This window comes from Meles meles, chromosome 7 (genome assembly GCF_922984935.1).
Source record: "Meles meles chromosome 7, mMelMel3.1 paternal haplotype, whole genome shotgun sequence".
Lineage (NCBI taxonomy): Eukaryota > Metazoa > Chordata > Mammalia > Carnivora > Mustelidae > Meles > Meles meles.
The window spans coordinates 73,405,438-73,420,137 of NC_060072.1; the positions used below are offsets into that span (position 1 = coordinate 73,405,438).

Genomic DNA, 14,700 nt, shown 5'->3' on the forward strand with positions numbered 1-14,700 from the left:
TTCCCAGAGAGGAGAATTCTGTATACGTCACCATTGCCTTGCACTGTGTGGAAATGAGTGCATGATGATTTGGGGGTAATGGTGTTGGTGGTGATAAATTAGGGGAAGAAAATGTTGCTTTTGCTTGAGTTCTTTTGCACAAAGAATCACTATGGTTCCTGAGTTTCTAATTTGGAATTTGCCGTTGTATTCATTTGTACTTAGTTGAAATTTATCTTAAAGAGATTGAATCCAGTCTTTCTCACCTAGAAATTTGTGCAGTTTCTACTTGAGGGACCATCCAATTTCTCTGTTTAGACCCAATCCAAAGTACACTGAACATATCTGTGTAATTATTTATAGACATTACAGGAAAAGTGGTAGCAAATTCAGAAATATCTCTTCTCTGGGAGCTTACACTACAAGGATACTTCCCTATCCCCCTGAAATAAGTGAGCAAGTGAACCGAAACAGTGAAACAACTGCATGGCATTCCATCCTTTGACTATTGTCCCACTCTCCCTTCTGCAGGCTACACTTACTTGTAGTTATTGCAGTGGAGAACCACGTCATGTTGCCTAATGGGAGGAGAGGGAAGACATAGGTAGAGGGTGACCTGGTCACAAAGATAATTGGCTCAAATACTCCTTTATTAGCCGTGCCCTGGAGTCTTGGTCTAAGACGAGGGTGCTACAGGGCAAAGAACATGGTCATTGAAGTAACAAAGAACCAAGGCCAAATTCTAGCTTTTCTTTGTACTGGCTACATGAACTTGGGCTAATTGTCTAACCTCTCAGTCTATAAGTAGATAATAAAACTATGTCATTGGGTTGTTATGGGGGTTAAATGAATAACATCTGTGCATTACTTGCAGCTCATCAAATTCAGGTTCCCTTTCACCCCTCTGTCCATGTAACCCTAAATATTGCACATATACCCAGTATCCCTATTTGCTAGATACCATTTTTTCTTTGCCTCTAGCTAATGTTCCCCCATCCTTCTAGAGTTCAAGGTTTGGACCCTGGTGTCTCAGTTTGTATTAGTCCCACAAAATGACGGTAAGTGAATAGAGTTTTCATAACCATACTAATGTGAGCCAAGGTTGTAGTTTCTTTCCAGGAATCTTTGCTTGCTGACAAATTTGGTTGTAAATCAAAGCCAAGGGAGTCCTATCTTCCAATGCACTCCTCTGATCTAATGTTCCTGATTTGAGGCTAGATCATTCTGGTGGGATTTGGTTCCAACCAAAAGTGATGGCAATCTTGTTTATAAAGGATATTTAGGGAAGGGGAAACTATAACCTTTACTACTGGGACATTGTTGTTTTCCTCCTATCTTTTAAGTTTGACAAATGTCAAACCTATAGAAAATTGCAAGAAGAATAGCCTTAACACTCCTTTATCTTTCAATGGGATTGAGCAGTTGTTAATATTTTGACACATTCATTTGCTCTTTCCAATGTGTGTGTGTGTGTGTGTGTGTGTGTGTGTGAAATATGGTCCTTATGCAAAATTTACTAATTGTTCAAATTTTTATGGTAAAATGTTTCTTCCTCATCCAGGTGAAATCCAGGCCCTGCACTGCCTCTCCTTGTCATATCTGTTTGTTCTCTTTTAATCTGCAACAGTTCTTCAGCCTGCCATTTCTGACATTACAGTTCTGAACAGCATAGGTCAGTTGTTGTGTTTAATTTTATTTTTCAGTGTTCCAAGATTCATTGTTTATGTACCACAGCATAAACAATGCTGTATTGCTCCATGCAATACGTGCCCTCCTTAGTCAATTGTCAGTTGTTTTATAGAAAGTCAACTTTCTGTGGAAAACTGTTCTATAGACTGATTATTTTTTTATTTCAAGTTTTTATTTAAATTCTAGTTAGTTAAGACATATGGTAAAATTGGATTCAGATGTAGAATTTAGTGATCCATCCCTTACCTCTAACACCCAGATTTCATCACAAGTGCCTTCCTTGAAACCCATCATGCATTTAGCCCCCCCCACCCACTTCCCTCCAGCAACCCTCAGTTTGTTCTCTACCATTAAGAGTCTCATGATTTCCTTCTTTCTCTGTTTTCATCTTATTTTATTTTTTCCCTTCCCCTATGTTTACCTGTTTTGTTTCTTAAATCCCACATTTGAGTGAAATCACATAAAGTATGTGTCTTTCTGTGACTGACTTATTTCCCTTAGCGTAATACCCTCTAGTTCCATCCACATCATTGTAACTGTCAAGATTTCATTCTTTAAGATGTTGGAGTAATAGTCCATTGTACATAAATACCACATCTTCTTTATCCATTCATCAGTTGATGGAAATTTTTGTTCTTTCCATAATTTGGCTATTGTTGATTATGCTGCTATAAACATCAGAGTGCAAGTTCCCCTTTGAATCTATATTTTTGTACCCTTTAGTAAATACCTAGTAATACAATTGCTGCATAGAAAGGCAGTTTTATTTTAGCTTTTTAAGGAACTACCATACTGTTCTCTAGAGTGGCTGCACCAGTTTACATTCCCACCAAGAATGCAAGAGAGTTCCGTTTTCTCCACACCCTAGGCAACACCTATTGTTTTTTTGTGTTGTTAATTTTAGCCATTCTGGCAAGTGTGAGGCAGTATCTCATTGTGGTTTTGATTTGTATTTCCCTGATGATGAGTGATGTTGAACATCATTTCATGTGTCTCTTAGCCATCTGGATGTCTTTGGGAAATGTCTGTTCATGTCTTCTGTCCATTTCTTGACTGGATTATTTATTTTTGGGGTGTTGAGTTTGACATAATCTTTATAGATTTTGGATACTAACCCAGATATCAGATACCTCCTTTACAACTATTTTCTCCTATTCCATAGATTTTCTTTTAGGTTTTATTTTTTTAAAAGATTTATTTATTTATTTGACAGACAGATATCACAAGTAGGCAGAGAGGCAGGCAGAGAGAGAGGATCTCTCTCCCAATGTGGGGCTGGATCCCAGGATCCTGAGATCATGACCTGAGCAGAAGGCAGAGGCTTAATCCACTGAGCCACCCAGGCACCCTCTTTTAGTTTTTTTTTTTTTTTTTGGAAGATTTTATTTATTTATTTGACAGACAGAGATCACAAGTAGGCAGAGAGGCAGGCAGAGAGAGAGAGAGAGAGAGAGGAGGAAGCAGGCTCCCTGCTGAGCAGTGAGCCCAATGCAGGGCTCAATCCCAGAACCCTGAGATCATGACCTGAGCTGAAGGCAGAGGCTTTAACCCATTGAGCCACCCAGGTGCCCCTCTTTTAGGTTTTTTAAATAAAGATTTTCTTCATTTATTTGAGAGATAGCGAAAGAGAGTACACACAAGGAGCAGGGGAAGGACTGATAGAGAAGCAGACTCCCCACTGAGCAGGGAGCCTGATGCAGGGCTTGATCCCAGAACCCTGAGATCATGACTAGAGCAGAAAGCAGCTGCATAACTGATTGAATCACCCAGGTGACCTATGTATCTTAGTTTTGTTGGTTGTTTCCTTTGCTGTGAAGAAATTTTCATCTTGATGAAGTCCCAATGGTTCACTCTCTCTTTCCAAAAAAACAAAACAAACCAAAACCAAAACCAAAACCAAAACAAAACAAAAACCCCAAACAACCCTTCTTCTTGGAATCAAGATATAGTAGTTTAAAATGCATCTATATATTCATTTTCTCAGTCCTAATTGCCTCTTTCCTTTGCTTGCTACAACTATGTAGTTGTAGTAGTGAGGGTTGGAGATGGGAGTGTGGAATCCAGAATGAGGAGGCATATAGATCCTGGCCTAGCCCTCTGGAAGCTCTTAGACTATAAAGGAATGTAAGGAACACACTCAGGGCTCCAACTGACAGATAGGGAAAATTAGCTTCAGCTGGCCATCAGGATGGGCAGTTAGTGCTAGTGGGAAGGGGAGGAAGGCTGGAGATGGGATCAGTCAGGGTGACTTAGGAAAAGGCTGGAGATGGGATCAGTCAGGGTGACTTAGGAAAAGAATAGGACTGAGAGAGGCTGCAGGGTCAAAATTGGGCAGAAAGGAGTGAGTAGGGAATCCCTGTCAGGGCAAGTCACTTACCCAGGACACAGGCTCATCCCAGGAAGTCAGGTGGTGAGGAGCTTAGTCAGGAAGGAAGTGATGTATCTGAAGGTAGGGGGAGAACTAGGGTGGGGCTCTGACAGCTGGGTCAGAGAGCCTGGACTGAATATAAACCATTGGAATAACTGTAGATTATTGCATGAGAATGCAGATATCTGAACATGGCATTTGAGGACAAGGTTTCTCTATGTTGTTAGAAACTGGATTTGTGGTAGGCTTTCTCAGGCTTTCCAATTATGGGTGTCTTTTCTCTTCTGTATGTTTGGTTGTTCATTTGTTTGTTCTGCCTGCACCTGTTGGAGTCATAAAACATGATTATTTAAGTCCCAGATTTTGTTTTTGTTTTTGTTTTTTATTTGTTTATTTACAGCATAACAGTGTTCATTGTTTTGGCATCACATCCAGTGCTCCATGCAGTACGTGCCCTCCCTATTACCCACCACCTGGTTCCTCAACCTCCCACCCCCCCCGCCCCTTCAAAACCCTCTGGTTGTTTTTCAGAGTCCATAGTCTCTCATGGTTCATCTCCCCTTCCAGTTTCCCTCAACTCCCTCTCCTCTCCATCTCCCCATTTCCTCCATGTTATTTGTTATGCTCCACAAATAAGTGAGACCATATGATACTTGACTCTCTCTGCTTGACTTATTTCGCTCAGCATAATCTCTTCCAGTCCCGTCCATGTTGCTACAAAAGTTGGGTATTCATCCTTTCTGATGGAGGCATAATACTCCATTGTGTATATGTACCACATCTTCCTTATCCATTCATCCGTTGAAGGGCATCTTGGTTCTTTACACAGTTTGGCGACAGTAGCCATTGCTGCAATAAACATTGGGGTTCAAATGGCCCTTCTTTTCGCTACATCTGTATCTTTGGGGTAAATACCCAGCAGTGCAACTGCAGGGTCATAGGGAAGCTCTATTCTTAATTTCTTCAGGAATCTCCACACTGTTCTCCAAAGTGGCTGCACTAACTTGCATTCCCACCAACAGTGTAAGAGGGTTCCCCTTTCTCCACATCCTCTCCAACACACGTTGTTTCCTGTCTTGCTAATTTTGGCCATTCTAACTGGTGTCAGGTGGTATCTCAATGTGGTTTTAATTTGAATCTCCCTGATGGCTAGTGATGATGAACATTTTTTCATGTGTCTGATAGCCATTTGTATGTCTTCGTTGGAGAAGTGTCTGTTCATGTGTTCTGCCCATTTTTTGATATGATTATCTGTTTTGTGTGTGTTGAGTTTGAGAAGTTTTTTATAGATCCTGGATATCAACCTTTTGTCTGTACTGTCATTTGCAAATATCTTCTCCCATTCCGTGGGTTGCCTTTTTTTTTTGTTGACTGTTTCTGTTGCTGTGCAGAAGCTTTTGATCTTGATGAAGTCCCAAAAGTTCATTTTTGCTTTTGTTTCCTTGGCCTTTGGAGACATATCTATGAAAGACCCACAGCAAATATCATCCTCAATGGGAAAAAGCTTGCAGCCTTCCCATTGAGATCAGGAACACGACAAGGATGCCCACGCTCACCACTCTTGTTCAACATAGTATTAGAAGTTCTAGCAACGGCAATCAGACAACAAAGAGAAATAAAAGGTATCCAAATTGGCAAGGAAGAAGTCAAACTCTCTCTCTTCGCAGATGACATGATTCTTTATATGGAAAACCCCAAAGACTCCACCCCCAAACTACTAGAACTCATACAGCAATTCAGTAACGTGGCAGGATACAAAGTCAATGTACAGAAATCAGTGGCTTTCTTATACACTAAGAATGAAAATACAGAAAGGGAAATTAGAGAATCGATTCCATTTACTATAGCACCAAGAACCATAAGATACCTGGGAATAAACCTAACCAAAGAGGTAAAGGACCTGTACTTGAGGAACTACAGAACACTCATGAAAGAAATTGAAGAAGACGCAAAAAGGTGGAAGACTGTTCCATGCTCTTGGATTGGAAGAATAAACATTGTTAAAATGTCTATACTGCCTAGAGCAATCTATACTTTTAATGCCATTCTGATCAAAATTCCACTGGTATTTTTCAAAGAGCTGGAGCAAATAATCCTAAAATTTGTATGGAGTCAGAAGAGACCCCGAATTGCTAAGGAAATGTTGAAAAAGAAAAACAAAACTGGCGGCATCACGTTACCCGATTTCAAGCTTTACTACAAAGCTGTGATCACCAAGACAGCATGGTACTGGCATAAAAACAGACACATAGACCAGTGGAACAGAGTGGAGAGCCCAGATATGGACCCTCAACTCTATGGTGAAATAATCTTCGACAAAACAGGAAAAAATATTCAATGGAAAAAAGACAGTCTCTTCAATAAATGGTGCTGGGAAAACTGGACAGCGATATGTAGAAGAATGAAACTCGACCATTGTCTTACACCGTACACAAAGGTAAACTCGAAATGGATAAAAGACCTCAACGTGAGACAGGAATCTATCAGAATCCTAGAGGAGAACATAGGCATTAACCTCTTCGATATCAGCCACAGCAACTTCTTTCAAGATATGTCTCCAAAGGCCAAGGAAATAATTCCCAGATGTTTTGTTCTTTGGGTTGCTTCTCTGGTATCTTCATACTTCATCTGTAGGCCCACTTTCCCTCATCTTCAGTAAAAAGTGGGAAGAGCACAAGGATCACCCTGCACAACACAGTTGAGGGAAACATATTATCAAGCATTACCAGTCTCTGACCCTGCCATTCAGATGGTCCTCCTCTAGGATTACTGCTCAGTGTCCATGGATGCACTTCAGAAGAGTGTATGACATTTTTTTTGCAGTGACCAACCTCAGAGGGTTCTGTGAATCAACAAATCTTGAGGACCACTGTTGCGGTCCTTGTTAAGTGGTGGGTGAATGGGATTGGTTCCCAGAGAGAAAAACATGGCAGAAATATCCTTAGTGCCAACTACAGGAGCCTCCAAAGACAGTTGAAGAGGCTGACTGAGAAGAATTGGGAAAAGAGAAATGGATTTAGAGGGAACTAGTAGGGGGGAAGCCCCATCTTTCCTGTTCTTCACCTTCTTTCTAGCAGGTATTCCTTCTTTGTATTCTCCATATCCTAGCAATTACAGGATTACACTTCCATTTTCAATTTAAATCAGCTGAATGTCTATTATTTACCAGGCTCTGTACCAGGTGCTCTAGCAACATTATCCCCTGCAATCCTGTGTTGAACCTGCAGTGCACAGAGTGGAGTGAGTCACTTCTTCCGTCATGGTATGTTCACACCATCTCTTCCTGTCGGACAGCCTTTCTCTCTTTTCTTTAATTTTAATTTTTTTTATTATGTTCAGTTAGCCCCTTTCCAATGCATTTTATTATCCTGTTTCATCCTTATCTCTATTTGCATTTCCCTTCCTCACTGGAGGCACTTGCTTTAGTGTATTTAACAAATGCTCTTCCAGTCCATGTTCTATATTTTTTTAAGATACATTCTCCATTCAACCACTACAGTGGCCTATTGTCTATGCATTTTTAATTCCACTAAGATTGTGATTCAAGATGGTGCCCAGTGACACTCCCACCCACAGCATGTGATAGTTTGTATCTCCTTATGGAATTCCCATGTTGATACAATGAAGGAAGTCAAATAAGGTTCCTAGTGGATGAGGAGATGGAGGCTTAGAGAGCTTAAGCAAATTACCTGAGCTCATTTCGTCATGAGGAAGGGCCAGGGCTCACATCTAGCATTTCTGACCAAGTGTTCATTGTTCCTCTTGCTATAGTAAGCAAAGGTGTTATTACTATTATTGTATTGAGCCTTGCATTTCTAGATGCCTGATTCAACTCAGGAAGCCTAGGAACCACCATGTGTTGACACCAACATGTATGAGGGTATCTAATTAGAATCCTAGCATTTCAATGTGAATCATATGGAATAAAACTGTTTTCATAGTCTCGTGAGGACTAGTTAACAAGCTTGAGTTTTAGTGGATGATTTTGACCCTGCTTATTTATAGACTGGTTGTTTTCAATATTTGGTTACTTTGAGCCATTTTTGATATTAAATACTAGGTAAATGATATTAAGTCTGTATTGTTTGCTAGGCACTGAGCTATATACTTACAGACATCATTTCACTTACTTCTCACAACTGCCCTGTGAGGGATTTACTTTTACTCCATTTGACTATTGTGGAAACTAAAGCCCTGAGAGGTAAGCTAATTTGTCCAGAGTCACCAGATTGGAGGTTGAGGTGTGATTTGAACCTGAACAGTCTACCTGAAGAACCTTACTCCTAGATACTCAACTGTGCTGCCTTCCTGTGAAGGAAGATTTTAGAATCTCTTCCCCTTGAACTTGAGGAGAGTCTCTTGTCAGTTGGATGATTTAGAGCAGTAATGGGAAGTACAGGGCTTGTGGACAAGAATCTCCAGAGGGAGAGGATCTAAAATTGGGAAATGTCCCCAGGTATCTACATTATGCCTCCCTCTGTCCCTCAAAGTGAGAAGCTCTGACTTAGGATATCCTATTGGATTATAAGGCCTGAGCTTGATGACTTCAAAAAGTAGGGATTCTCTAACTGGGTATGGGTGGTTGGTTGCCCAGGGAGCCTGATATTTTTAAACAAGTGTCCTCAAAGGCAAATGATTCTTTATTTCCCAGTGTGACTCTTACCTGCTATGAATGGTGGGCAGTCAAGGTTTCATCACAGTTGGTTTTACCTTCTCACTATCCATTTTGCTCCCCTTCCACAAGGAAGGTAATACCACATGTATCTCTACATGAGCATGATTTATAAAGGTTGCTTGGCTACAAATTATGTATCTAAATGTTGAGTATATAGGAATTCCAGATTATGGCCTCTGTCAGGTTTCTCTTCTCAGCATGGTCATTTCTTCAACAAATACTTACTGAGTACCTACCTCACAGTCTGATGGAGGAACTAGCATCTGACCTGGAATTTGGATACAGTAAGATCAATGACACATGGTGGAAGCCAGGTGCAAGGAGAGCACATAGGAAGGGCAGCATAAGGGTCAGTGGAGGATTCCTGAGGAAGTAACAGCTGAGCAGTGAACTGAAAGAGAAGTGTGAGTTAGCTAAGTGAAGGGGCCAAGAAGCAGGAGAGCAAGGGAAGAGTGTAAGTGTCAAATTTCACAGCTGGAGCAGGAACTGGGCAGGGGATGGGGTTGGAGGAATAAGCACATGTCATATTATGAACAAAGGGAAGACTATGAAGGAAGGGGAGTGTAGAACCACGGAAGGGTATGAAGCCTGGTTGTGGGCTGGGAACACCTCAAATAGTATAGAAAGAGTCCATAAGTTAAGAATTGACACTTATCATCTATCTCCTGTGCTTGTTTGTAAATCATAGCATTTGAACTGGTTAGTGGCAAATAAGGAGTCTAGATGGATTTGTAGACAGAAAGTCTGGCCCATAACCCAAGGGTTCTTTTTCATCATCTATAGAGTAGACTTTCTGATTTTGACCAATATTTCTGCCTCTAAAGTCTTCTGAGAACATTTTCTAAAATTCTCTTAAGATAGAAGCAAGAGTAGGGTGGAGAGTGGGGGTTGCATGACTTTGTTTTCTCTGTTCTCCACTTCTCATTTCCTGGGCATAGCTGTGAATTGTTCATCCAGAGCCTTGCTCCCCTTGTGGAGGGGCCATCCGAAGAGAAGTAGGGGAGGAGGAGTAAGAGGGAATCACACTCAGGAGTCCTTCATTAAGAAAACTTTCAGACAACAGTTTGAATGAGTTAAAACTAACTCCTTATGAAAAACTCATTGGGATTTACAAGTGAGTGTTTTAATACAAGCTCACAGGGCAGGACAGATTCTCCAGGCCCCTGGCAGCTGATATCACAGATGGTGCGGTGTGTGTATGGAGTGCCGTGTGGCCAGTGAGCAGAATGTCTGCAGAAGCGAGTTCACCTTTTCTCCTGGAACCCAGAGAAAGAGGAAACAGAAGGAATTTTCTCGGTTGAGAGCAACTGAGCTGAGGGACTCATTTCTTTTCTCCCTGCCTATCACACTGTCATACTGTGGACATAAAAAAAGCAGTAAATTATATGGTTTCACTTAATTGTGGAGCATAAGGAAGAACATGGAGGACATTAGGAGAAGGAAAGGAAAAGTGAATTGGGGAACACTGGAGGGGGAGACAAAACATGAAAGACTGTGGACTCTGAGAAACAAACTGAGGGTTTTATAGAGGAGAGGGTTGGGCAGGTGGGTGAGCCTGGTAGTGGGTATTAAGGAGGGCATGTGTTGCATGGAGCACTGGGTGTGCTGCATAAACGATGAATCTTGGAACACTGAAAAAATAAAATAAAAATTTTTTTAAAAATGTAAATTTTTTTATTCTTTTTTTTTTAAATTTCTTTTCAGCGTAACAGTATTCATTGTTTTTGCACCACACCCAGTGCTCCATGCAATACGTGCCCTCCCCAATACTCACCACCTGGTTCCCCCAACCTCTCACCCCCAACCGCTTCAAAACCCTCAGGTTGTTTTTCAGAGTCCATAGTCTCTAATGGTTCAACTCCCCTTCCAATTTCCCTCAACTCCCTTCTCGCTCCATCTCCCTATGTCCTCCATGTTATTTGTTATGCTCCACAAATAAATGAAACCATATGATAATTGGCTCTCTCTGCTTGACTTATTTCACTCAGCATAATCTCTTCCAGTCCTGTCCGTGTTGCTACAAAAGTTGGGTATTCATCCTTTCTGATGGAGGCATAATACACCATCGTGTATATGGACCACATCTTCCTTATCCATTCATCCGTTGAAGGGCATCTTGGTTCTTTCCACAGTTTGGCAACCGTGGCCATTGCTGCTATAAACATTGGGGTACAGATGGCCCTTCTTTTCACTAAAAATGTAGTAAATTTTTATCTGGTTGTTTTGGATGAGGTTTATTGAATGTCAGAATTCACAACATAGCCTTTCTGGCTATTCTCTCTCTTCAATCATGGATCATGGGTTGGCTGCTGGCCCCATCTCTCCAGTGTTTCCTTACCAGACAGTCTGGTCCTCTCCTTCTTTAAGGTGGTTATGAAGGTCCTGTCTCTTTCTCCCTCCTCTTCTACGTTCATAGCTCCCCTGTGGGCCAACTAGGTAAAGAGAAGGGGTGGACTATACATTATTGGCGATCAGTAGAGCTAAATAGATGATGCAGAATGAGGAAAAGGGGGCCAAAGTGATTCTAACCTTAGGGAGCAGATTTTGGGGCTGAGAGCTTTAACATAGAGAGGCTAATGTTTGTATCTAAACGCTGATAATACATAACTAATGGGTCTGTAATTGCAAAAAGGCATCTAGTCCATGAATTAATGTGTCATGCAGTGGGCATGCATCCCACCTATGAATTCTTGCACAATACATTCGTACCCTGTTGTGTCTTACTACCTAATTAGCACACAGTGCAACATGATTATGAACTCAAATGGGTTTATGTCTCATAGTTTGTAAAGAAGAAAAATGTTGTTGTGCCTTGGTGGCTCAGTTGGTTCAGACTCTAATAATTGGTTTTGGCTCAGGTCTTGATCTCAGGGTTCTGAGTTTGGGCCCTGTGTTGAGCCCCATGCTTGGCATTGAGCCTGCTGAAAAATAGAATTAAAAAAACAAAACAAAACAAAACAAAACAGAATGTTGTAGGTATTTGGTACTTCTTCTGGAGGGAAACCAAGATTAATTTTTCTATAGTGTCTTTGGAGTCAGTTTCTGTGGTACTTGGGATGCAATGAGTTACATGTGGCCTTTGATTTCTGGTGGGTTGGTTGAACACCATTGTTCAGTAAATATTTATTGTTTTCATAGGCATTCTGGAAGGATAGCATGTACCCAAAGAAATATGAAGCAGCAGCTTTGAAGCCTGAGCAACAGACCTTGGCAACACCATCCAACTTGGTTTAGCTCATTGTCACTTAACCAGATCTAACACTCTTGGCTCCCTGAACTTGCTACAGCTCTCTGATCTTTGGAATCTTCTTCAATTCCAGCTAGAATGCTGCGTCAGGTGCTTTACAGGTTTGGTCAAAACCTTTTACACAGACGTCCACTGGAGAAAGAAGTGTATGAGTTTAAATCTGGCATAAAACTAAACACTTTGGATTTAGTGGTCCTGGGTATGGGCCGCACAGTGGGTGTTGGTGTGTACTTCCTGGCTAATGAGGTGGCCAGTAATCAAGCAGGACCATCCATTGTGATCTGCTTTTTGGTGGCAGGTCTAACATCACTGTTGGCTGGGCTGTGCTATGCGGAGTTTAGTGCCCGGGTTCCCCATTCTGGCTCGGCGTATCTCTACATCTATGTCACTGTAGGTGAATTGTGGGCTTTCATCACTGGCTGGAATCTCATCCTCTGCTTTGTTGTTGATGCATTCGCTGTGGTCCAGGCCTGGTTCTTAACATTTGACATCTTGTTTGGGAACCAGATCTCTGAGACCCAGCATGAGACCATATCACAGTATGTTCCTGAAGTCATTGCAGACAATCTAGGCTACTTTTTTGTCATCTTTCTGTTTTTGTTCATGGAACTGCAATATATAAGTCGGCGTGGCTTCGTCAGAGTTTTTGAAGTGTTTACATTGGTGAAGCTTTTGGTTCTCAGCTTTTTCATCATCTCTGGCTTCATTAAGGGGGACCTACAGAACTGGAAGCTCACAGAAGAGGACTACATACAGGCCGGACTCAATGGCACCTCTAGCTTGGGCCCTCTGGGCTCCGGAGGATTCATGCCTTTTGGCTTCCAGGGGATTCTCCGTGGATCAGCTACCTGTTTCTATGCATTTATAGGTTTCAGCATTATTGTTACCAGAGTCAAAGAATCACACAATCCCAAGCGTTCCATTCCCATGGGCATTGTGATTTCACTGCTCATCTGCTTTTTGTTGTATTTTGGTGTGTCTGCAGCACTTACACTCATGGTTCCTTACTACAAGCTTCCACCTGGGAGTACCTTGCCTGAGGCATTTCTCCATATTGGCTGGGTCCCTGCGTACTATGTTGTAGTTTTTGCAATTTTCTGTAGTATTTTTGTTGGCATCTATTGGGGCTTTATGTTCCCCATACGTCGGGTGATACACATGATGGCAAAGGATGGTCTCCTGTTCCCAGTCCTTGCCAGGTTCACTTATGGCACATATGGCCGTATCGTGTCCACTCTGATCCTTGGCATTATCACAGCAATCATGGTATTCTTCTTTGGACTCACTGATCTTCTGGATCTGAGGTCAGTTGGGACACTGGTATCTTATTCCCTGATAGCTTTTTGCGTTCTTATCGTCAGGTACCAAATTGAGAGGAGGAAGGAGGAAAATGAAAAAGAGCTGCAGGAGGAGGATGGGGGAAATGAAGCACAGGTACAGGGGGAGAATGGGGGAAATGTAGCACAGATGCAGGAAGAGACTGCACCTGCAGCAGAGAAGCTGACTCTACAAGGACTATTTTTTCCATGCAGTCCCACCCCTACTCCACTCTCTGGCCAGGTTGTCTGTGTTTGCTCCTCACTGCTGGTTCTGCTGCTGACTCTCCTCTGCCTGGTGCTGACCCACTGGCCAGGTCTGCTTTCTGGAGATGCAGGGCCAATCACAGTGATTGTGCTGCTCTTGGTGCTCATCACTGGGATCACTGGGGTCATCTGGAGACAGCCACAGAGCTCCTCTCCCCTTCCCTTTAAGGTCCCTGCTCTGCCTCTCCTCCCACTCCTGAGCATCTTTGTGAATGTTTGCCTTATGATGCAGATGTCAGCTGACACCTGGCTGAGATTTGGTGTCTGGATGCTGATCGGGTTTGTTTTCTACTTCTGCTCTGGGATCCAGCAAAGCCTGTCACTTAACGCTACTTATGGACCCAAACTTTAGACCTTGAACTCAGCAGAGCCGGTATGTATTTGGCTTGACATTATCACACCTGAATGCAGTCTGGTCCCCTATACAATAATGGGGAGTACTTCTGAGCACATGGGAATATGGGCTTTTATGAGATATTGGTGCAGGAACACTAATAGAGCTTCATATTTATGGTATAGTGAAGGATGTGTCTTTGCCGCCCCCCCTTTTTTTTTACTTTCTCCTCTTCAATTGTGTCTATAGCTGCTTACTGGCTTTTGCAGAATTAGTATTAGGAGAACATTGATAACATGTTTTTATTTTCTTTAGTTAAATATTCACTAATGAAGGAGATGCCTTGTTGGCAGAGTCAGTAGACCATGACTCTTGCTCTCAGGCTGTTGAGTTTGAGCTCCACATTGAATGTAGAGATTACTTAAGAAAATATCCAATAACAGAATTACTGGATCATACGGTAGTGCTGTTTTAAACTTTTTGAGGATCTTCCACTCTGTTTTCTGTAAGGCCTGCACCAATTGCCATTCCCACCAACAGTGCATGAAGATTCCTTTTCTTCCGTATCTTAAGCAACATTTGTTTTTCTTGTCTTTTTGATTTTAGCCTTCATGACAGGTATGAAGTGACATCTGATTGCACTTATTTAAAAGAGTTTGATATATTTTATTTTTTTATGTTCAGTTAGCTAATATATAGTAATCATTTGTATTTCCCTGATGATGAGTAACACTAAGCATCTTTTCATGTGTCTGTTGGCCATCTGTATGTCTTCTTTGGAAAAATATCTATTTAGGTCCTCTGCCCATTTTTAATCTGATTTTT

At 41.7% G+C, this 14,700-nt stretch overlaps 2 protein-coding genes across 10 annotated transcripts in view; both read left to right on the plus strand.

Moving 5' to 3' along the window:
• LOC123946625 (cationic amino acid transporter 3-like) overlaps positions 1–14,700 on the plus strand; it is a 245,849-nt gene that overhangs the window by 73,793 nt on the left and 157,356 nt on the right. The gene's annotated exons all lie outside the window — the stretch shown is intronic.
• Positions 1–14,700, plus strand: part of LOC123946621 (cationic amino acid transporter 3-like) — a 51,944-nt gene that overhangs the window by 5,052 nt on the left and 32,192 nt on the right. For 2 of the 9 annotated variants that reach the window (XM_046012192.1, XM_046012193.1), the window contains exons 2-3: positions 7,206–7,298; positions 11,850–13,914. The exons of 4 other annotated variants lie outside the window; for them this stretch is intronic. In XM_046012192.1, the coding sequence (XP_045868148.1) occupies positions 12,037–13,893 (1,857 nt within the window). In that variant the 5' untranslated portion in view covers positions 7,206–7,298; positions 11,850–12,036 and the 3' untranslated portion in view covers positions 13,894–13,914. Of the gene's footprint in view, positions 1–983; positions 1,038–7,205; positions 7,299–11,849; positions 14,656–14,700 lie in introns of those variants that run through there. 3 more of the 9 variants (XM_046012195.1, XM_046012194.1, XM_046012196.1) reach the window with 3 other exon arrangements.